Consider the following 24,131-nt stretch of genomic DNA (forward strand, 5'->3'; position numbering starts at 1 on the left):
GCACTAAAACCCACCACACACTTTGAAGTGATGATCACATGTTGCACCAACTTGTTTGGCTGCAGTCGTGTTGCCCAATGCTCCCTCCTAATTCTTTCCTTCCTCCGCAGCTGTCGATCAAATTGCGTGTGCTTTCGCCTTTGCTTTGACATTTTACTACTGCCGACTTCCCCTGCCTCTTTATCATATTGCACAAGACTGTGTGTAATTATCGTAATATCAGGAGGCAAAACAGTCATTCATTGTGTATCTGTGAGAACCAGTGCATGTACAAATTTGTGGGCTTTCTATTTTATTTCCTTTTTTTTTTCCCCTAATGATCTACACATTTAGCTAACCGCCCATCCCTCGCACTTCTCACAGGTTCTGCCAGCACTGCTTAATGTGGTACGCACTGTGGATGCCAGCTTCAGGGAGGTAAGCTCATATGATAATGTATCTACATTTTGAAGGAGTGTAATTTTGGGCACGTTTGTATTCTATTGTAATAGACCAGTACAAAACACAAGGATTGTGAGACAGACACGGGTGAAACACTTCATGCACATCCGCCATTGTGTGAATAATGAATACAGTACTGGGGAATATGTATACAGTCAACCACAAAAGTTTATGGACAACGGGATCTAGTAAAGCGTTGAATTTCCAAGAAGCCTGCAAAAGTAGCCAGTAAAACTCTACATCACTATGTTGTTTGCATATACTAGCAGCGGCTTGAAATGCGAACATTTCGAACACCAGGCTCCGTTGTGAGCCTGTAGATATATTCATCTTTTGCTCAGATCCCGTGGTCCATAAAATTTTGTGGGTGACTCTACATTCTTGTACTACATATTCAAGATGCTGTTGTTTGAGACATATTTACCTGCAGTATTTGGTCTTGCAATTGAGAAGCTGTTTCATTTAGTGCATCACAAGCCAACCTTATTTCAACTGAGTCAGACTTGCAGCCATAAATCTTGTTGAATTAAGTTTTGTTAAATATGTTTAGGGGCTCTAGTAGTGCAAATTATTTCATTTTCTCCCACAATAACTTTTTTAAGCAATATTTTATGAATTGGCATCATTGAAGTCAACTGCAACAAAATGTTGGGTCACATAGACTAAAAAATATATTTGCGGTAAGTGCATCTATTCAACAAGTGTGCACAAAAATGTGCAGGATCAGTTTGTGCGATATATTGTGTTGAGCATGCGAAGCATGATGGGTTCCTCCTGCATTTGCCATGCTGAACACTGTGCACAAAGAAAGCAGCACATTGTTGGAAACAAGGCACTGTAGGCACAAAACGAACTCACCATATTTATTCGAATATTGGTTGATCTTGTTTTTTCTTTTTCGTAAATGTTGCCTAAAATAAGCTATCAGCGTATATTTGTGGTCAGGGAATCTCAACCTATATTCATAAACAGCGCTAGCAAGAGCATTGAGCTAACGGATTTCCACCGTTGCACCGGTCGTAAAGCCATTTGGGAGATCATCGAGACTGGCTTTAAGAACTGCTGCATACCCAGCACACTTGATTGCACTGGGGACAATGTCATCTGGAGTGCCGAGGTTCTCTGTGATGCATCCGACGAGGACAGTTTTTCTGGCAGTGTCGATGAGGATGGAACTTATGTCATCGACTACTGGAATTTAGTAGCCAAGCTTACGGTAGATAAAGGTGTACCATGTTCCATGTTTTTCATTTTTAGATTTGGATCCACCTATACTTGAATTACTATTTTTTGTTTTTCAGTGAGTTCAATACATAAAAGAGCCGACCTGTATTCATGTTCAACCTATCTTCCCATAAATATGATATTTTTGGCATAGTAATGCTGCCCATCTACTTCCAATAATTTGACCCTGATGTGACTGAAGAAATTGGTCTAATTATTCAGTGGGTCCAGTTAAACAAGTGGCAGAAAAAGCACCAAAAAACACAGCCAATTTATTTGGCAGTATTTGCCAAGATTCTAAGATGTCCCCAAATCAAATGCGCACCCACTTCTTATGGGTTGAGAGTAGAAAACGAATGTAAAAATGACATCAGAGCTCCTAAACAAAGCAGAAATCAAACGCGCTTCTAATTTTTTCACTAGGAAAACATGGCACGCGTCTAACTGTGGCATAAATAAAGATGAAACTAGCAATATTTACCGTGAAAACCCACGTATAATACGAGGTTTTTTTGTTATCATTAGCATTCCAAATTTTCGCCACGTACTATATGCGGATCCGAACAAAAATTTCAGTGGTACTTTCGCAGAATGGAACTTTATTTTCTCATTCTCCGTCGTCATCACTCTCAGACAGCACTTTATCGCTGTCTATGAAGAACTACAACATTTCATCCTCCGTAAGGTCCCTGGCACATTTCATATGCTGTATTTATCAGATGACTCCGTGATAATCACAAACAGGCTGGTGTCCCACACTGAGGCTAACCACTTCGGCAGTCCGTCCTACAGTGCATGCAATTCTGTGGAACGCCAAGAGCATGCGATGCCACTTGTTGTCACTAGCTTGACATGTAGAAGAACTTATCGTCTGAATGTGCTTTCGTGGTCGGACTGAAAGGAGTGTGTCATTGTCACGCTATGTGTGAACTCGTTCTGCTGCCATCCATGCTTGCTATCTTGTGATTGCAGTGGTGATGACACTGCCTAGGCCGGTTCCATTTGTAGGCTGTTGTGAACACTGTTTTGGTATCATATCAGATTGCTGCACCCAAGAAATTTTCGAACTACTTTCCTTGGGAAAAAGAAGCTGTTTGTTAGTGTCAAGTAAATACTGTAATAATTCATTGTGAGCTACTGATTATTCAACATTTTCTTGCGGCAGATTGAAAAGAGGCATTTTTGATGAGAAAGGATATATGTTAAACGCTGCCAACACGGCTGCTATAGCTTTGGACTCGCCACTGCGGTCACCATTGGGGTCAGGCACGTGCCGTGATGACCAGCCAAGTTCAAATCATCTGGCGAAGGCTTATTTCAGGATCAAAATTACGAAAGTCTGATTCCATATAAATATGGGGGCATTGGCTGGGACTTTGGGTCGGTGGGTCGGTATTGAATTGACCAGAGTCGTATTAACAGAAGTCTACTGTATCTTGGTATTTGTGCCACAACTGAACACATTCTGCAATTAACTTTGCATAATGCTCTACTTACAGTGGCTTCACATTGGATTTAAAACTTCTACATTTGTTTGATCGATAATTTTCCCATGTGTAAATTCTTGCTTATATTTATTTCTATAGAGTGTGCCAATGTGATGTCTTATTTATAAACCTCTTTCAGTTATTTCCTTTGTCTTTCATTTTTCATGATATTGCAACTTAGAAGGCATGTTATGTTGCACTGCATAGTTGATACAAAACACACACAAAGTAAAAACACAATGACACTAGAGATGATGTATCATCTTGTGCGTCTTCATGTTTTTACTTTGTGTGTTTCGAAGCAACTATTCTGCGCACCTTGGCTTCAATGTTCAAGAACCAGCTAGCCTACACACGAATGTTTATGTTACAACAAGTCATTTCTGATCCCCAGAAGCCCAAATAGGTTGGCTCATGCCTAATGCACCTAGTGTTGCTGTTTAGCCTCTTCCTGTCCCAAAACTGCTGGCACTGTTTGAGTTGAGAGCTAAGAAAATTACTGGCAATTATCAATCATATTGTGAACTGTGACAAATGTTTTGCAGTTCCATTTCCGGCAGCTTGGCCAGCTGATTGCCATTGTGAAGCAGCACATCCGCAATTACTTAGACGACATCTTTGCCCTCATAAAGGTAAGTTATTGATTGTATTAAATTTAATAAATCTTTCTCTCCTTTTCTGTATTATCTTGACACTATGTAGTGCACATAAGACATGCTTTACATATATTGTGCCTGTGCAGGAGTTCTGGGCCGTAAACAGCCCGATCCAACTGACCATCATCATGTTGGTGGAGCAGATTGTGACCTCCCTTGGCTCAGACTTCAAGGTGTACCTGCCCAAGCTGGTGCCCCATGCCCTCAAGGTTTTCATGCACGACATGAGCGCAGACAGGGCTGTCACTGCTAAGGTCTCTCACATCAACTCATAATGCTAGACAGCTGCCTAAATAGATGTGCAGTGTTGTGGCCACGAATGCATCTAAAGCCATCAAGCCAAATGTGAGGGTCACTGACAGTGGGGCAAGTGCTACAATATGGGGAGACACACCTGGCCAGCCTTTTAGCCCAGTGAAGATTCCTTTAACAATGAAGCAGAAGTTTGGAGCTACAAAAGTCATTACAGCAACTTGGTCATGCAGCCAAGGCCATCAAATAAAATTATAATATTGTCACGTTGTAGTGGCATGGAAAAACGATGCAGTGTCACAACTGTGAGTTACAAATTTAATTTTTGATTGTGCGAACTTAAGCCTAGCAAAACAAGTAACACTCAAGCCCAATGATAGCGGCAAGCAAAGTCGGCAATCATTGAAAATTTTATCTGCGAGTCAAGCGCATCGGCTTTTATAAATGATTCAACTAACTTTCCAGCACAGTTGCTACTATGCAATTCACGTTGCGCATGCAATCAAAGCACACAAGGTTTGGTGGCAACAGACAACGGATAGAATCATCGATGACTTTTGAGAAACTCCCGATACATCCAGGCACTTCCTGTGCCAAGCGATAATGTTTAACATTTGTTAGCCAAGCGGTCAGTGGAGGAAGATAAACAAGTACACGTGTCAATATCTGCTTTTGCATAACCCAGCAAGCCAGCATGATAAGCTCGTGTGAAGGTTTGCATTATTGTAGCCTGATTATAGTCCTTGGGCATTAAAGCATATGTAGTTTGTTCAGCAAAATGTATGTACATGCAACATTTGCATAAATTTAGACTTCCAGAAAAAAAGGAGGTAACACACGCTGTGTAGACAAATCTAGAAACCAATCGTATTTGGGAATGTAAACTGCAGTTGCCCTCTCAGTGTGGTTAGCCACCCTGCTTCACATGTCAATCCAGAGGCTCCACAGTGAAATCTCAATATAATGAACATCAGGGGACCATGGTAAATTGTTCATTATTCTGAAAAATTGTTATAGTGAAAGCCCCAAAATAAACAATTCTGCCCATCAACCCATCAGTTCATAAGTTGTTACCATATGAGCTATTCATGAAAAAGTCGCTGTTGGCTCTCAGCATGCGCTGTTGCTATTTTCCATAAATTGTGCCGTCACGCACCACCGAAGCACCGCATAATAAAATTGATGTGCGTAAAACAGACGCTGACACTGAGAGAAATACCGACATAAAGGTATGTTGCCTACAAAGCGCAATGTTTCTTGCTTTTTGTTTGTTTTTCACATTTCTTGCCATGGACACCACAACTGTCTCGCTCAAGGCGGTCACCTGAATTATGTCAAAGCGCAAGTGCGCATAAATGATACCGTCTGGAAAGTGCAAAGTGTAGCCGTGTGGAATTCCCACAAGTATGGAGGTTACATTTTACACCACGCGGAGCCAATACGGCCGCAGAAATAAGTGCGAAAGAAAGAGGCATGCGCAGAAAGAAAGCTGTAAGAAGGAAGAGACGCGCCTGCATTGCTAGGTGACACTTTTCTGGGCGGACCATGCATTCAAACAACCTTATGCGTCATCGCCTCCACTTGCCCACATTCTTTTTTCTTGGATGCTGTCTCAGATCTTCCGAAGCCATGCGCCGCAATGTCCACTTTCTCTGCCTTGTCATCTGCTAGCGTACTGTTTTGGCTGTCATGAAGGATATGAGGAAATCTAAGAGAACCTAAATTTCTGAATATTAGTTCATAGTACTGAGGCATTGTTAACATCACAGGGAAACTTAGTAACAATCATTATTCTGAAAAGTTCGGTATTCTGAAGAACGTGGTACTGAAATATTTTTACATTGAAACTATAAGAAGTCGGCAGGGAATTTCTGAACATTTGTTCATATGAAAAGCTCATGATGTGGTCTTGTTAGTAACGAAGTTTCACTGTGCATGACTCTTGAGAAAACAGAAGTTGAGGGAGTCGACTAGGACTCTTAGAAACGAGTCTGAAGAGCTTAGTCGTGGGAGCTTTGTCCAGAGTATGCAACGAGTCATTCATTCAAAGTGCATAGAGCTTGGTCAAGGGAGCTTTGTCCAGAGTATACAACGAGTCATTCATTCAAAGTGCATATGTACTTTGCACTTTGAACACAGCTTAGCTACTTAAAGGGCTTCTTACCAGGTCTGGCCATGTTGAGCTGAGGAGCACACTGCATACAATGTCCGCTAACAATCGTGACTGCTAGGCATTACATCCCTATATACTGCAGAAAGAGCTTCAATTTCAAACCAAATGCTGTTTGCCCATCTCCTTGCGGCCGCCGCACTCCCAGCCAGACAGTTAATGTCTGTCACACAAGTGCGCTTACATACATTGCAGTGCTGTGATGTCGCTCACTGTGACACGCAACTTTGAGAATTATTCAAGGCAACATCAGTTATTTGTTTAATCTGTTGCTTCAATAGACAAGTTAAACTTTAGAGAAATAATAAAACATACAAACCAAACGTCTGAATGTTTTGGTTTTACTTCGTACTGTAGCAAGATAGGTGTACTTCCGTTTTGTCTGCTTGTTCCCACGTCATACAGTCACGCATGCAGAGAACAAAACTATGTCATTTTCTACTGTGTTCCACTGCCGCAATCGAGCTGCGTCTGCCTCAGTGCTCATGATTGTGGCACTGACTTATACCACTAATCAGATGTTCTTATGCAGAGCACGCAAAATTGTCAGCTGCGCAAAACAAGACAAACGCAACAGCTCACATGCGAGACCATCACCAGAAGTGCGCCACTCAACAAAAACGTGAGAGAAAGATAACAGAAGGTGGGGCTCGTGACATATTCGTCACGTGATCCTCCAGCTCTGGTTTAGGAGAACACAGTAAAAGAATTTCGCTTTCAGAGGCTAGACAGGGAAGTGGAGAGAGTGTCTTATGTTGGCAGTGACGTTCGCCTTCTGCAGTCATGGATTCGTGGCACTGAAATATTTCCATCTCGACTATTAATGAACTAATTTAAAAAATTCTTGCAGTAGAACACTTAGCACGTAACAATTTGCAGCATGTAACCAAAGTTTTCTATGAAGCCTGGTTAGCGGCCCTTTAAGAGAGTCAAAAGAGAAAGGCAGGGAGGTTAACCAAGGTCTCACCCAGTTGTCTACCCTACATGTGGGGAAAAGGGGAAAGAAAGACAGTAAGGGGAGAAGGAGAGTCAGCTGCTCAAACTGCCTAGTGTTGCTTGGCAGGCCACTAACACGTGTGAAATATAGCAGGATTTAGACTTGGGCTGTTTGATTGAAGTGCATTTTAGAAGTGCAGCACAAGAAAAAAGACATGGCTTAAAGCATTGTTGTGATCCTTCTTTCTTTGTGTCACATCTGTCCCTTACACCAAATTTCTACAATAAATGTGTGAAAGCTCCACTCTTGCAGCTTTCTCTTCATTGCTACTAAGTATCTTTGCTACATTTCATGTTTCTTTTCTTCAAGCGGCTTTTACCTGATCAGTTTATCGTAGCTGCAGCAAAGGAGAGAAATGTTATTTACAGTGTGCATAATGTTAACTGTCCATAGTCATCGAATAGCTTGTTAAAGCGTAGCCACTTAGTTGCATCTCTGGAGTTCACTTCTACTGGAGTACATTTTCGTTGCCATTACTTGATAAGAGTTCCTGCATGTGTGTGTGTGTGCGCATGAATCTGCATGCAATCATGTCCATGCAGTATAGGCCAAGCAAGTTTTGGTTTAACAATGTTAGAGATCGGGCAAGTTGTCTCCATGGTTTTGGTTTGGTCATGTTTCAATTGTTGCAGTAAGCTTAAAGGTGTTCTTCAAGGTATTGATTTACATTTCTATCTTGTAATGAACACAGCTGCTGACAGCACTGCAGAAATTCGGTTGCAACCTCGATGACTACCTGCACCTCATACTGCCTCCCATTGTCAAGTTGTTTGACTCGCCAGATGTCCCCAAGAATGTCAGAGCGTAAGTACTTTGTATGTGATGTGTTTCATGCTTACTTGGCTAGCTGTCTCACTTGGGCTAGTGTTAACGAAGGGAAGAGCCTGGCTATATTGTTCTTTGTTGTTACTTTTGTGCAAAAAGGGATGTAGCACATGATAAGAAGTATGCACAAAAGTGCTAACTTTATATTAAGAGCAGGCGCTGTCACTGAAGTACAAATAGCAGACGTCATGTACTGTCGGGGACAAAGTGCCCAGGACATGCAAGCATCAAGTGAATTTAGCACTGCACTATCTGTCAAGATCAGCCCCACTATCATCTGCGTTCGACGCGCCGCAAAGCTTGGGTTGCATATGTGTATTTCGGCGATCTTGCATGCAAAATGTAGCACAGCTGATCCCGGCGAATAGTGCACCGATGCAATAAGGTCGACACTCTTGCATCCTGGGGACTTTTGTCCCCATTAAATACAGTGTTACCTGATCACTAGGTAGATAGATCATTGTCTAAATGACTGCATTCACGGATATGACTACGATGTACATCATGGACTCAAAGGCCATTGTTGTTACAGCTGTAGATGTAAGCTTGTATTTGAAAGTTTTGTGATGCTGAACAGAAAGCCTAATCAATGTACTCATGTACTTGTTCAAGCTGCAGAAGTAATGCATGGTAATGTTACACATGCCAGCATGCCATTCTTATAGCTGTTAGAAAATTGTTAGTAATTGTTAGTAACTGTTGGTCTGAATTGTTTGAAGTTGTAGTGCATGACAGTGTCTTTATTGTGTGCCACATATGCAGTAATGTGGTTGTCTTTTCTGTCCTGTTTGAATAGAGAATAAATATAAAGAATAAAAACAGGTTTATCTAGTGGCAGCCACTCTATTCCTGTATACAGTAGAACCTGATTGATACAATCCTGTTTTGTATGATTTCCCTGTGCCGATATTTACCATTGAGAACACAAAAAAGGCCCAATGCAGTTGACATTATGTTTTGCTTGGGCGGCATCATGTTCTGGCATTGCCCGCCAGCTAGATTTTACTTCATTTTTCCATTGCCATTTTGTAATACTAGGCGATTGGAAAACGACAAAACATGCCTCAGGCCACTTGGACTACACCCAGTTGACATGTGTTGATGTCTCTCACCGAATGGGCACATTAAAACTTCTCAACAACATGCCTCTCTCTCCCTATGGCACTGTTGACCCAGGCCAAATTCGAGGAGTGCAAACAAACTTGCCAAAGCCGCAAAAGTAACAATGTGTGGCTCGGGCAGTGTGGGTCTCACCAGCTCGGCATTTGTCAGTGTCTTGTGCTGTAACGCTTCCCATTGCATAGATATCACCTGCAATCGAGTCTGAGAAATTGTTTAATTGCTTCAAATCATATATTTTTATGGTTATTACATTTTTTCTTGTGCTTTTTCCAAAATGTATGAATGAGGCTCTACTGCAGTGTGTGGTAATCAATGTACCCACCTTTTTAACCAAGACTACTGCACTTGCTGCTAGAAATGACACTTATAATGCTCTCTTTATTAGCTAGCTAAGTGTTGCATGCATTGCTTCTTGTTGCAAGTTACCTTGTTTTGTCCTTTTTTTTTTCAATCTCTTATATAGATTTTGCTCACACAGACAGAAAGTTGCATTCTTCTGTAGCTTGTGTATTAACTGCTACAAATTGTAATGTTCTAGTTTTTGTTTTGTTTACTTTTTAATGTGGCAAGTTGCAATGAGAGTGTGGCGACAGAAGACGAATATCTCTTCTAGGGAAGGGGGGGGGGGAGAGGGGAATGCACTGACCCCTACTCTGGTTGTACACTCTGGCTGCTCACTTCACTTGTCAATAAATGAATACCATTTATGTATAAAAATAAGCTCACTTATTTTTTCTGTTCTTCTTATCTACAAAGAGTGCAGAAAATTAAATATGTTAGCTTTATCACTTATGTGTTACTGTTAGCTGTAACATGTTAGCTTATCACTTTAGTGGTAAAGATGGGAAAACAACATGGGGACATTTTGGACAACCTTTGTAACATTTTCTTTTTACCTCTGCAGCACTGCATTGGAAACCATCGATATTCTCTCGGAGTCCCTTGACTTTTCGGAGTTTGCGGCCCGTATCATTCATCCCTTAGTCCGGACCCTTGACACCACCCCTGAGTTGCGCTCAGTAAGTGCATTGGCCTTGGAAGATTTTGACATGTAAATGAGTCGTCGCATGCACAGAGTGTTTAGCCTGCGAAATAGATCTACAGGCATAGCTTTATTACTAAATACCAATTTGCTTGCTCATCTCATGTGCTGTATTTTAAAAACTTCAATCTTATGTGGTATCAGTCATTTGCTAGACGCCTGTATTAAGTGAGAAAGCCTGTGCGAAGATTGGGCCAATTAGGCGCCAATAGGCACGCAGATCGTGTTGGATATGCGCGCCTATTAATCTCACAACACTTCGATAGCCATCAATCTAACCCACACGCATCATCTCAGGACCGATCACTGATGAGGCATCCGTACGAACATATTAGCGCCAAGCATTCCCTGATGGCTTGTGGCCCATTACTACAACGGCCAGCATCTCCAGTGGCGAATTTTCATCACGGTCACGCTGCCTCAGCTGTTAGGCCTAATCGGCGCAGCTTTATCGGGCGTTGGCAACCAAAGCTACAGTTTGGTGCCGAATCAACACAGATCTATTCGCAGCAGCCACGCAACCGCTGTTCAGAATGCCTTTTGTTAATAATTTTGTTCATACATTTTTTTTTGCTACATTACTTTCGTTTTCAACTCCACTCCTTTCTGTAACGCCTTCAGGCCTTGAAAGTATGTGAAATAAATCAGTAAATAAACACTCTGAATTCTGACAAACCACCTCCCAAATGAAAACAAGAGGCGGCAGATGAATGAGGAGGATGAGGGGTGAGGGGTAACGAGCGTCGTGAGCTTACCATCATCCTCCAGATTTCAGATTCTTTGACTGGTGGCAAGTCACTCCGAACCTGACAATAAAATGGCACAGACGGTGCCTGTTCTTTACCGTCGGCTCCAGGTACGCGTGGAGTGGTGATAGAGTTGCGTGATGCACGGTCCTCTTGTCCATCGGGCAGATTGGCCTTACAATAATCCACCTGCCTTAAAGTTGGGTTAGCTCTTCTGCATTTTGGAGAAAAACAGAAAAGCAAAACTTTCTAGGAAATAAATAAACGATTGCTGCAAAACACAGGTCAACTATATTAGCCAAGAACCTCGTTGGTAATCAGTACAACAAAACGTCATTCAAAAAGGCACTTGATTCTATTCAACAGAAATTATAGTCATAAAAAAAGACATCTTACAGGCCTTCATATACTAGAACCGAGCTGTAATTAGTGCTGGCATACTAAGTTGGTGTTCCCTCTAATAATACTGTACTGTATATCTTGATTTCTATGTACTGAAGTTTAAGTTTCAGAGGAAAAAAAGCACTTAATTTTATTTGACAGTCATTTCATCGATAAAAGTATTTTCCAGACCTTCATATATAAACTGATTTTTTATCTGTGCGGGCATACTAATTTAGTGTCCACTTTAATGAGAGTAGAACATACTATGCATCTCAATTCATAGGTACCCAAGTTACTGATAGCTAGCAAGATTCTTGTTAAGTAATGTGATTCGACTCCTGAGCATGTAAAGCACTGTGTTTCTTTAACAATATTTTGAAGCAAAAACGCTTGTTTTAAAATTTCTAATGTTCAATATTCGATTCAATATTTGGCTTGCTTTTTGTTTTGTTTTTCTTGATTCGAAATTGACTATTTGGTATTCACGCACCTCTAGTCAATATGAAAAATCAAATAATAAATATTCGACTTGCAAATCGAATTATTTGAACATTCACTATTCAATTCAATTCGGTGACATTCCAGTATTTGCACCCCCCTAGAAGTAAATAGTTTGTATTTTACAGTGCCAATAGAGTAAAAAAAAATCTAAATGTGCTTAAGTCAGTTAACATGGAATTGCAAGTGCAGTTTATGTGCGATGCATATGGTTGCAATTGCCAGTAAATGTTGCAGGCAACCTTGTTCAATTTAGGCTCTTCATTTTGGTTGTGTTGAATAATTTTTGTTTAAAGGTTTCTGCCAACACACCTTTCTACCATTTTCTCAGTAAGCACATTACTAGAGTTCACAAAGAGTCAGCATTTATAACCTGTTCGTGGCCTGCATATCCACAGGCCACTTGTGATAAAAAGCCATTAGTCAAAAGCCATTCCGACTTCGTCTGTTTTTGGAGCTCATCGACATTGATGACTGCAGTTCTGCCAGCACCAGGCTGTCACTCTGCCACTTAAGTACAGCACAATGATATGCTTGCCCTCAGTAAATTTGCAGGGTTTTCCAAGTCTGAATACAACTTTCTATAGTAACAAATCCAGCTTATATCATGCAATAATTTCTGCCTGTCTACATTATCTGATATGACACTTTTGTCTTTCTTCATGAACGCAAAAATGGCCACTTGAACCTTGAATCTTAATCAGGAGCTCTGGTGCCCTAGAGTCTGAATAATTAACGAGTAGCCACAAGCTATACTTAGGCATCTGTTCAATCAAAATCTCCTTGCTATAGGTCTAGTGGCAGAAAGACTTCCAGACAAAACGGAGACGTATCCTCTCCCAACAGAATGACTTGGCCAAGCTAGGGTAACGTATATTCTGTAGAATTCACATCTATCAAACGAATAAAAAGAAGCACCCTCACAGAGTCGTTATCATTGAACTACAAAAAAAAAAAGCTGTCGTGCGCTGTACGTGAGTCAAAAGATTTTTATTTTACCGTGATATTGCCTAACTTTATAAAGAATGCACCAGATAAGTTTTAGAGTTACCTAGGCGATAGCAAGAAGGCTTGCCCCGAAATAGCAGTTGATGGAACCATTGTTAATGACTTGAATGGCATCACAGAACATTTTAACAATTACTTTCATAGCGTATTCCCCCGTGCAAGTTCTGGCCCATCTTTAAGCACTGCAGTGTTTAAACAGCATCACGTGAACTTTATCTCTTACCATGGCATTGTGTCTATGTTACTCAATTTAAAAACCAAAACAACTCCTGGTCCAGACAACATCCCGAATGTGTTCCTTAGGCGATACGCCAAAACTGTTGCCAAGTTCATAGTTATATTGCTCACAGCGTCTTTGTTATGCATGAATGTGCCTAAAGATAGGAAGATGGCTCGAATTGTTTCTGTATTTAAGAAAGGAAATCGATTATTGCTCAAGAATTACTGCCCCATATCATTGGCATCATCTTGCTGCAAAAATGTCAAACAATAAATCGCAGCTTGCATTAGTGCATTCTTAGAAGAAAACTTCATACTAACAAGTGCTCAACATGGCTCCAGAAAGGGCTGTTCTACTGTCACGCAATTAGTAATAGTAATCGATTCAATTGCCAAAGCTTTGGATGGCAGTGGTCAAATTGATGCTGTATTTTTGGACTTCACTATAGCTTTCGATAGTGTAATTCAAGAAAAACTAATTCTAAGATTACGAAACATTAACCTTCCAGAGATCATAATTGCTTGGATTACAGACTATCTGGATAGCCGCCAAAAGTATGTTTCAGTTGTTGATCACAATGCAGTATATCTGCCATTCACTTCAGGTGTTCCACAGGGCATTCTTGCATTGCTCTTTCTTTTATATATCAATAACTGTTATCGTCATCAAACTTGGGACACAAATATGACTGTTTGCAGATGACTGCATTGTATTTCATACTGTTAAGTCCGCGGAAGATCAGAGGCAACTTAACTCTACATTGAATAATATATTTTTGTGGTTCAAAGAATGGGGTATGGCTGCAGACACAGATAAAGCTGTCTCTCTTCACATATTGCATAAAAAGAACCCCCTGGAGTACATGTATCGAATGGGATCTATTCCATTAAAGCAAATTGAGAGTTACAAGCACCTTGGCGTAACTTTCACTAACAATTTTTCATGGAACCTTTACATTGACAACGTATGTTCTTCTGCCTTCCGCAAGCTAACTTATCTGCGACACAAACTTAGAAATGCCCCTTCATACGTTAAGTTGCTCACTTACCTAACCTATATCCGGCCAAAACTTCAATATCCTTGCGTCACATGGGATTCCTATACTAAAGTCAATATTTAAAAACTCCAGAGAATACAGAGAAAGTCTGTTTGTTTTATTTATTCAAAATTCAAAAGTTCAGTTGACAGTGCGTTCAAAGGGGCTGGTTGGTTCATCTTTAGAATAAACTGAGCATGTGTTGGTGGGCTAGTGGTGGGCTAGAATAAAAAAACAGAAACAGCACGACACAGAACGATTGAGTAAAGAGCACTGGACAGCACTCTGTCCTGTGCTCTTTACTTGCTCGTCCTGTGTCACACTTTTTCTGTTTTTTATTCAAAAGTTCGTACTCGCCGTCAGAGTTAATGTTAGCTAACTACATTCCCTCGCTTGAACAAAGAAGGCAGAAATACCGGCTAGATTTTTCATATAATCTAATTAACCACAAATTGGCTCTGGACCCTTCACTTTATGTAAGCCCTCTTTCCATAAGGAATACACAACACCATTGTCCTGATACACTAACACCTATCTATCCCAGGACAGACAGCTACAAGTTCTCCTTCTTTCCTCAGACTATTTCCGAATGTAATTTTCTGGCCGCACCATACAACATGTGGCTGTCTTTTTTTTTTTAATATGTACATTTTTTTCAGCTTAGTATTTTCGTTGCACTAAGGAGTGTGCATAAATTTGTTATCTTTGCTGTTGAATGATCATGGCAAGTCCTCGTCTCTCAAACACCCTTGCTAGAGCGATGCCCAACGCTTGGTTGCCTATTGTGACTAATCTTCTGCTTTTATCTAGTTTACATCACTCTGTTTGCTCCCTCTTCTGCTCTCCATAATTGACTTGGAAGAAAGGATTGATTGAGGCTTTGTGTTTTGATCTTTTCACGAATTGTTTTGTGAACAATATAGAAACGTGTATATTTTTTCTGTATGTATGTGAGTGTATCTATTCATCTTTGTATATTTATATGTCTAGTCTTGCAGTTAATTATGTCTGCCCATCCTGCAAGGACCACAATGTGGTCTGCAGTAGGTACTAAATACCGTATTTACCCGAATGTAACACGAGTTTTATGCGTTGCATATTGCAATCACTCAGTTCAGCCCTTGGGCGCAGCCGGGCAGCCACCATTGAGGGTATGAGCCATTGTTCATTGCTGCGCGTCTCATATGTGGGTCTATTCACTTTTAAGTTTGCTATGTTTGTTATTAAGTTGCTTCTATTTTTATGCATTGCATATTGCAATCACTCAGTTCTGCCCTTGGGCGCGGCCGGGCAGCCACCATTGACCTTTAGCGCAACCACGTGACGTGACGTCACGACAGCCGGAGGAAAAGCTGGGCCCCAACTCGTGCAATACGCAACGCATTCTTGGCTTAACCAAGCTAAGCCTGGCCATTTTTTTTTACCAAAAATAGAAGTGATAAGTCACCTCCTGCATTACATTTGAATACTAGGTATAGAAAGGCTAAGAAAGGCACCAAACACTCATTATTAAGCTCGCTTAATGTGCCACATTAGCATGCATGTCGAGTGACCTGCTCCTTCAAAGTCACATGCTCCAAATTCAGTGGTCAACCAATACGTGAACCATGGCCAGGGCGAGTCGTGAATGCAGTACAAACACGAAAAAGGCAGAGCAAACGATGCCAACAATAGCGCGCCAGTGACGAGTCACCTTGGAGGGACCAAACGCGCCTGGGTGATGACGAGCACCCCTTGGCGCGCGAAATGGACGTGCCTTTTTCTCACCACTAGGCGATTCTAGTGATGTAGCGATACGTTTGGGCCACTGGGGGCGCTTCCTGGGCACTTGTTTCCACGATAGTACCACGTGACCTACGCAACCGACTCCTTAGGCAGTGCATAGTCGCATTGTCTGTTCAGCGCTTCGACACGTTTGTCTGTTCCTGCCTGCTTAATCTGCCTACATCCAAAATGGCGTGCTTCGCACTCGGTATACTGCTGGCTTCAAACGCAACGCTTTTCTACTCGCCGAAAAAGTCGGTAACTCAGCGGCCGCAAGAAGCCTGGACATCAACGAATCGACGATAAGGGGGTGGAGGAAGCATCGCCAGGAGTTGTTCAATTGCAACAGTCATAGGAAAGGTTTCCATGGGCCCAAGAAAGGCCGCTTCCTGGATTTGGAGTGTCGTTTTGCGGACTTCATTGGTGGACAACGCTCCTGGCTTTTTGGTGTGAGCATTGAAATGCTTCAGTGCAAAGCACGTGAACTTGCACAAGACGCGGGTTTGGTGCCAAACCAATTCAAGGCATCGTGCAGCTGGATACAGAAGATCATGCGAAGGGCCAGTTTTTCCCTTCGACGTACTACCTCAATTTGTCAGAAACTACCCAAGGACTTCGAGTCAAAACTTATCACGTTTCAGCGGTATGTCATTGATCTCCGCCACTCTACCAACATGCCACTTGGACACATCGGGAATGCAGACCAAACCCCCGTGTACCTTGATATGCCAATGGTTAGGACAGTGCACAAGTCTGGTGAACACGAAGTTCAGATTAGAAGCACTGGAAACGAAAATAATTGGATAACAGTTATGCTCGCATGTCTGGCTGATGGTCGCAAGCTCCCTTCCATAATTTTTTGCCGGAAGACTATCCCAAAAGAAACATTTCCGAACGATGTTGTCGTACGCTGCCACGAAAAAGGCTGGATGGACTCGGAACTCGTCATAGATTGGATTTCCAGTGTTTGGGACCGAAGGCCAGGTGCATTGCTGCATCAAGAATCAATATTGGTGCTGGATTCTTTTCGAGGTGACAAAGAGGAGTCCAGCTGGACTAGTGACAAAGAGGAGTCCAGCTGTGATAACAACAGCGACGGCGACATCAGTGGCGAGGATGAATGTTAGGCATAGTTTACAGGTACTTCAATAAAGCTGCTCTCGACTTCCTATAGTTTGTTTCCTGCCTTACATTCGTGTTCTATAGTTTCTGTTTCTCACATTACATTCGTGTTTTTGCGTCTTTGATCTCACACGTGCGCAAAGTCGACCCTCGCATTACAATCGTGTTCTTCTTTTTTCCCGGTTACGCCCTCACAAAGTCAACGCTCGCATTACAATCATGTTCTTTTTTTTTCCCCGGTTTCGCCCTTGCAAAGTCGACCCTCGCGTTACAATTGGGGTCGCGTTAAATTCGGGTAAATACGGTCAGTAAATAAAAAAAAATATCTGTACAGTATGTGGGTCACATCTGACGAATTGATAGACACACTGCGTGGTGCCTTAAATTTTAGTTGCCATTATACATACCTGTGCTCTATGGGTTACATGGTGGTGCCACATTTAAATACTTGAGTAAAACAGAAAACCAGGGTATTTGGAAAGTTGACCAGCAATTCAATGACATCTAGTGGCACCTTTTTAGGTCAAAGGCAGCTTGCTGTCCCTTGTCATACTTGTTGCTTAACATCAGAATACAGTCGAGCCCCACTATATTGAACCCATTTACATCGAATTATTCTTTGTATCGAACAATTTCTGAACGCGGTATAGTTACAATAAGTATATATAGCAAAAGTTACACTTACATCGAACAAAAATAGCAGCGGCTCCCAATATATAGAATGTCAAACGGCGGAAAAGTTGCCCCAGAACTTGGCTCTCCCTCATGATTGCGGGGAAACCCAGCGGCGTGGCTCCATCTAACCGTTCTCCCTACCATGACCGCGCTGCGTCGGGCAAGCCGTCGACAACCCCCTGCAAAAAATTATCCTTTCCTGCCCGCAGCGCTTGCGCAGACAGCCAATCAGAGGCTCTTGTGCCCTCGTCGTGCAAGATGGCGCAAGTGGGAATTGTTTCGCTGCTTTTCGGGTTCATTGTGTCTATGCCTTGTGGCCCTTCTCTCGCAGTGTTGCCATGATGAAGTGGCAGAATTTGCCTTTCAACGTGAAGCTCGAAATCATAAATCGGGACATAAACCCGAGGTGTTGGTGAATCGACGGTCGATGAGTTTGTGAGTGCAGATGATGGTGTCACGACCATGGGCGAGCCTGAAAACAAAGACTACATTGACGACATCGTACTGAGCACAAGTGAAAGTGGGCTGAAAGTGGGCACAATGAGGAAAGCAACAACGATCCTTTGCCCACGTCCTCCGAGGTCATTGGTGCACTCACACTAGTCCGGTGCTTCTGCGCGAATGTGAAAGGTTGCGGCCTTAGTTACTCAAACTCATTAGACAGTGTGAAGAAGTGTGCGTCACAGGCAGCGAAACTGCCCAAGCAGAAGAAAATACAGGACTATTTCATGCGAAACTAAGCTGTTTCATCAATAAAGGGATTTTATAAATGGTATGTGCTTTTGTGACATCCAATCCTTTAGCAGGCTTATATCGAAATATGCTCTATCGAACTGATAGGTGTTTTTCTGCGAGTTCGATATAGCCGGGTTCGACTGTATTCACGATAATGACTTTCGTCAGTGTCATTCTTTTTAGCGCCGCATATGCCCGTTTTAGTCAAAGTAGTTGTATGTGTATGGGTAGAATGTTTTGCGTGCATTGAGAAACTGCATATCTTGTGATTTACATATATGGACATCCTGTTAGTAGAAATAATTAAAAGAGGTTGTAATTGTATTAATTTGTGCCTGTACACATCTGTTTATGCAGCAAGCTATGGACACCTTGTGTGCTATGGTTGTTCAGCTGGGTAAAAAGTACAAGATTTTTCTACCTCTGGTCACCAAGGTCATCGACAACCACAAGATTGTACACCAGCGGTACAATTCTCTCGTCACTAAAATCATACGAGTAAGTACACCAAAAAGCTTTTCTTGTTCTCTTGGTGAAATGCTTGAGCAGAGCAAGCTCTTTTGTAGTATTCACTTCATGTTATCCGGTTATGTCCAGATTGGAGCTAGTTGTGTGAAGTAAAACTGACTGCAATCACTTTTGACATTAACAAAATCGTCGCACAATTAGCAGTGTTTAAGCAAACATACAATTGTGGCAGTTTGATTACAATAGAATTGTGCTAGTATTTCATGACTGCCATACTATTAGGATTTTTTTAAATGTAAGAAAAAGAGTACATGTCATATTTTTGTGCAGAGCACCAGTCTCATAGACGATGATGAAACATTTGGTGTGGACAAGCGGCAACCCCGAAGCAGACAGCAATCGGAGGACCAGCCTGCATCAAACACAGAGATCACAACGGTCAAGAAACAGAAGGTTTGCTCGGCCAACCTAGAGCGGGTGAGAGGGTCGCCTCCTTTTTATTTGTTTGAACACTTGCACCTGAAATAGCAAGATTCTCTGTGTGAATAAAACAGCAGCAAAAGCAAAGGCAAAAGAAAATATTTTCGTCAGAGAAAGCCATCTTAATGAAATCAAGAGTTCGACGAAAGCTCATCTGGTCGAGATTGCTCATAGTCAAGGGTAAAACAAATGCCAACCGAAAACATTAAAAAAAAAAAAAGAAACCAAGACGTTTCGGCTCCTATACAGAGGCCTTCCTTGTTCACAATGAAAGTAAACAAAAGGGGGGAGATGATAATGTACTTGTGAATAAATGGTGCAAACAGTAGGCTTAAACGGAAGGAAGGCTACCGTCATTACAGTTCAGCATGGCATCAGTAGTTTGGATTAGTAATGACTCAAGACGCAAACGCGAGGTTAGATTACTTTCAGTGGCTAGCACATGTGTCCTGCAGCAGTCAATATCATGACCTTCTGTTACATAATGCTCGGCAAGAGTGTTAAAAGAAACTTTTTGTTTTTTGACATCATGACAGTGCACCTTGATGTGCCTTTATAAATTGCCTGTCTCGCCGATGTAGATGTAACTACAGTCTGCACAAGGAATGTTATACACAACACCTGAGTACCTTTCGTTCGGAAGCTTGTCTTTGACATTTACAAACATGTTTTTCAGCTTTTTCGCTGCCATATGTGCAACATGCACATCAAAAGAACGAAGTATATGGGCTAAGGCCTTGTGCTAGTACCAGGAAGATAAGGTATCGCAGCACGTTTACGAGGAGCAAAGGTGGCGAAGGAAACACTAGGTGGGCGGAATAGGTGGCGTTGCACTGAAACCACAAATGAAGTAGGATAGTTGTTACGTGAAAGTTCAAGCTGGATGGCTTCCAAATCTTTTTCTACGTCTTTAGGAGAACTGCAGGTTTGTTGTGAATGTTGTATGAGCGATGTGGCGACCAAACATTTGTGGGGAGCAAGGTGGATTGACACGAAGTTCAAGTAGCGTCCTGTGTATGTAGGTTTTGGAACACATTAAAATGAAGTCCCGTTCCTCCACGTTGCACCATAACATCCAGAAAAGGTAAGCGACAATCCTCCTACAATTCAACCATAAAATTTACAAATTTATGGCGTGTTCTGGTGAGTTTAAATGCAACAAAAGGCATCCAGGGCATCCTTCTTTATCAGACAAAAGCTGTCATCCACATATCTATAAAAATTTCTTTGTTGCGGCACAAACGTTGCTAGAGCTGGGCATTACTGCGTCCATCGTTAGGTTTGCAGTGGTGACCGACAGGGAGGCACCCATCGGCATTCCCTGAAGTTGCTTGTAGAAGCAGCTTTAGAATATGAAATAAATATTTTCAAGGCAGAACTGCAAAAGCTTGTGCAGGTCCGTAACCTCGAATGGTGTCCTCTCGGGCAGCGAAGCGTCATCTTGGAGGGCAGCAGAACACACGTGAACGGCGAGATTGATTGCCACGCAAGTAAACAGGGAGGTCACGTGGAACGACACCATAGAGTGTGGGATTCTCACCCCTGCTCTTGGGACAAAGGAATGACAACACAGTAGTGCAAACAATCACAAGGGTATTTTTATTGCGCTTCTCATAGACTAATGCCTGCTGGCCAAGTTGCTATCCACAAAACATGCTGATGGGCACGTGACAAATCGCGGAAGTCGGACTCACCGTGACCGGATAACGAGCGATTATGTTCGCCCCTTGCTAGACACCAATGCCTGGTCGTTTGCACGTACGGTCTTGCGAACGATGGCACGTTCGAACGAGGCCTCGCGAGACGGTCTCGCAGAAGCATGAATCGGTGCAGCGCGAATTGTTCGCGCCGCTTGCCGAACCTGATTTAAAGAGGAAGAGCCTTCTCCTTTCGGCACCCAAGTAATACCGCTGTTAGGTGGCGTTAGGAGAGCCACACTCACGCCATCTCTCGCAATGCGCTTCAACCACACCAACTGCCGCCACACGGCAAAGCCGGAATACAGGAGACGCGCGCTATGCAGGAAAACAACATATCAGGGGACACGGGAGAATCGCGCATCCCCAAATCTCCCCAACCTTAATTTACTACATATTCCGGCGACACATGTCACACAGTCTAACATCAACGCGTGCTTTGCTAACAAGGTAGTACATGCAACAGTGGCCTCGCCAAGGAAATGTCCACACGCTGTCCATAACATGCTGGCGTTACCTTAATGAAAACAATGCTTTAACTTGCCAGAACTTTCTTTCCGTCGTAGATGCTTCTGCCTTTCGCTATTCCATAAAATCTACCACCACAACCCATTGGTGAAAGAACAGCTTATCACCCAACCGTCATACATATCATCTCGCTCTGACCACAGTTTCAAAGTTGCTGTGCCGTCTTCACATACTAAACTTTGTAGTAATGCATTCATCCCTAGCATAAGCATAGATTGGAACCACCTTCCTGCCACCATTGCAGCCCTTCTGGATACCGACCCCTTCAAAACGAGCATTCATGAAACACCACGTTAAATATGACTTGGTATCTTGCACAATTTTTTTTTTGTTATGTTCACCCACTCCTTTCTGTAATGCCTTCGAGCCTTGAAAGTATCTTAAATAAATAAATAAGTAAACATGCGAGCCAACATTGTCCTTCGGGTACACCGCTGGCATCCACTGGTCACAGCAGCAGCTCTGCAGACTCAATGGCATGATTCCAGGCCAGGGCTCCGGAAACGGCGATGCAGTAGTCGGTACGAGCAAGCGTTGCTTGTGCCGACGTGCCCTGCTGGCGAGAGCCGCCGTAGCTGTTGGTGACCGCCAGCTCTTTTCTCCACCACCGAGGGTTGTGAGCTGGATACAGGCGGCCGCCAAAGTCACTGCGCCGAACTAGCCACAGCATCACCATTGACCGGAATGGCTAAATCTTAGTCTGGGGCAGCAGCGCAGACGATGAGCAGGTGACAGCAAACCAGGGGTGACTCTACTCACGCTGCATACGTTCATCACTCTCTGCAAACCCTAAAGTAGTGCAAAGGAGAGGAATTCCGCATGGGCATCACCCACATGGTACGATGTTCAACTCGGCTGGCAAAAGATCGGGCGGCTACTTAGATTCTAGTTCACGTGAACGAAGCTCGCTTCCTTGAGTCGAACGAGTAATCTCAATTCGTGCAAGGCCAACTAGAATAAGGGAAGCAAAGTGCAACACCTCAACGCCACGGTCCAACAGGTTGTGTCCCTCCACGTGCAACAGGCAGCTTCGTAATGCCTTAGTCCTAAAGCCTCGCTACCCTGACAACAACTGGCATCCAAAAAACAGCACCCAAAATGGGCGTGAAACAGGCAGCCACGAGGCTACGTCAGCTCTGTTTGGTGGTCCTACCCCGCTGAGTGCGCACAGCATCCGAGTGGATGGTGCCCACCGTCCCAGACGGTGTCGGAGCACCCCGTGCCAGGCCGCAATGCCAGTCAGCCCATAGTGGCACCCGGCTCCCAGAGCCGCGACTTCATCAGAGTCAAAGACATAGAAGAAGCGATTTACATAAGAAATTCGAACCACCCACAAGGCTTCCGTACTCACTCGCTTCAGGCTTGCCAATGCTCCACGGGCGCTAAGCCTCGTTCTCCCAGGATGTAGACCACGTGGCTCTCAAATGTCTCTCAAATGCCAAGTGTCGTTAAAAAAAAAAACACTTGCAAAAAGGCTTAGCATGTTTACAAGTTCAAACGCATTACAGCCACCATCGGCTTGCTCAAGAAAGCATACTGCCAATGCTAGCGATCGAAATCCACGCTAGCCCTACGCTTCGTTTGAAACAAAGGTCTCGAACGAAGCAAAACTGTGAAAACTATCGTCCGATGCTCCAAGAGGCCCCACGTTGGGCGCCAGATGTAGGGTTCTCACCTGTGTTCTTGGGACAAAGGAACGACAACACAGTAGTGCAAACAATCACAAAGGCATTTATTGCACCTTTCATAGACTAATGCCTGCTACCCGAGTTGCTATCGACAAAACATGCCGATGGGCACGCGACGAATGGCGCAAGTCCGATTCACCGCGACTGGATAACGAGCGAATATGTTCACCCCGTGCTGGACACCAATGCCTGGTTGTTCGTGCGTACGGTCACACGAACGGTGGCGCGTTTGAACAAGGCCTCGCGAGACGGTCTCATAGAAGCATGAATCGGCGCACACGCGGAACGTCCATGCCGCTTGCCGAACCCGAACCAAAGAGGAAGAGCCTTCTCCTTTCCACTCCCAAGTAACCCCGCTGTTAGGTGGTGTTAGCAGAGTCACACTCGCGCCATCTCTCGCAATGCGCCTCAGCCACACCGAATGCCGCGGGCACCAGGCCACGCAGTGAAGCCAGATTACAGGAGACGGGAGCTATGCTGGAAAACAACATATCAGGGGACGCGTGAGAGTCGCGCATCCCCACAAGAGTCGTCATCGTCAAGACTAAGATCGCATACTTTTTTGGTGAAGTCATTCAAGTTATGTACATGTGTCGAGCCACAGCCCACAAGTGGCTATAGGATGCTGTGCAACTACTTGGAAAGGCCGTGAAAAGGAAACGGTCTGTAATCTACGATTGGCCACATTGGTGAAGCAGGCTTGTGTATCTTGGGTAGGCCATAGAGAGCAGGAGCAAAGGAGTCTGTAGTAAAGGTGCTTATGCCTCAGACGGACGAAACACAAGCAGCTTCAACTTCTACAACTTCTGTTTACGTGTGCTGTTTGCATCTTCTATTCACACGTGCATAATCATCTCCCCCCTTTC

General features: G+C 43.2%; 1 protein-coding gene across 3 annotated transcripts in view; it reads left to right on the forward strand.

Moving 5' to 3' along the window:
- The window catches only part of mTor (serine/threonine-protein kinase Tor), a 504,957-nt gene that overhangs the window by 272,042 nt on the left and 208,784 nt on the right, over positions 1–24,131 (forward strand). For all 3 annotated transcript variants that reach the window (XM_065435416.1, XM_065435418.1, XM_065435417.2), the window contains 7 exons: positions 364–417; positions 3,698–3,784; positions 3,895–4,062; positions 7,919–8,031; positions 10,079–10,193; positions 18,762–18,902; positions 19,203–19,349. In XM_065435416.1, the coding sequence (XP_065291488.1) occupies positions 364–417; positions 3,698–3,784; positions 3,895–4,062; positions 7,919–8,031; positions 10,079–10,193; positions 18,762–18,902; positions 19,203–19,349 (825 nt within the window). The remainder of the gene's footprint in view (positions 1–363; positions 418–3,697; positions 3,785–3,894; positions 4,063–7,918; positions 8,032–10,078; positions 10,194–18,761; positions 18,903–19,202; positions 19,350–24,131) is intronic.

This window comes from Dermacentor albipictus, chromosome 2 (genome assembly GCF_038994185.2).
Source record: "Dermacentor albipictus isolate Rhodes 1998 colony chromosome 2, USDA_Dalb.pri_finalv2, whole genome shotgun sequence".
NCBI lineage: Eukaryota > Metazoa > Arthropoda > Arachnida > Ixodida > Ixodidae > Dermacentor > Dermacentor albipictus.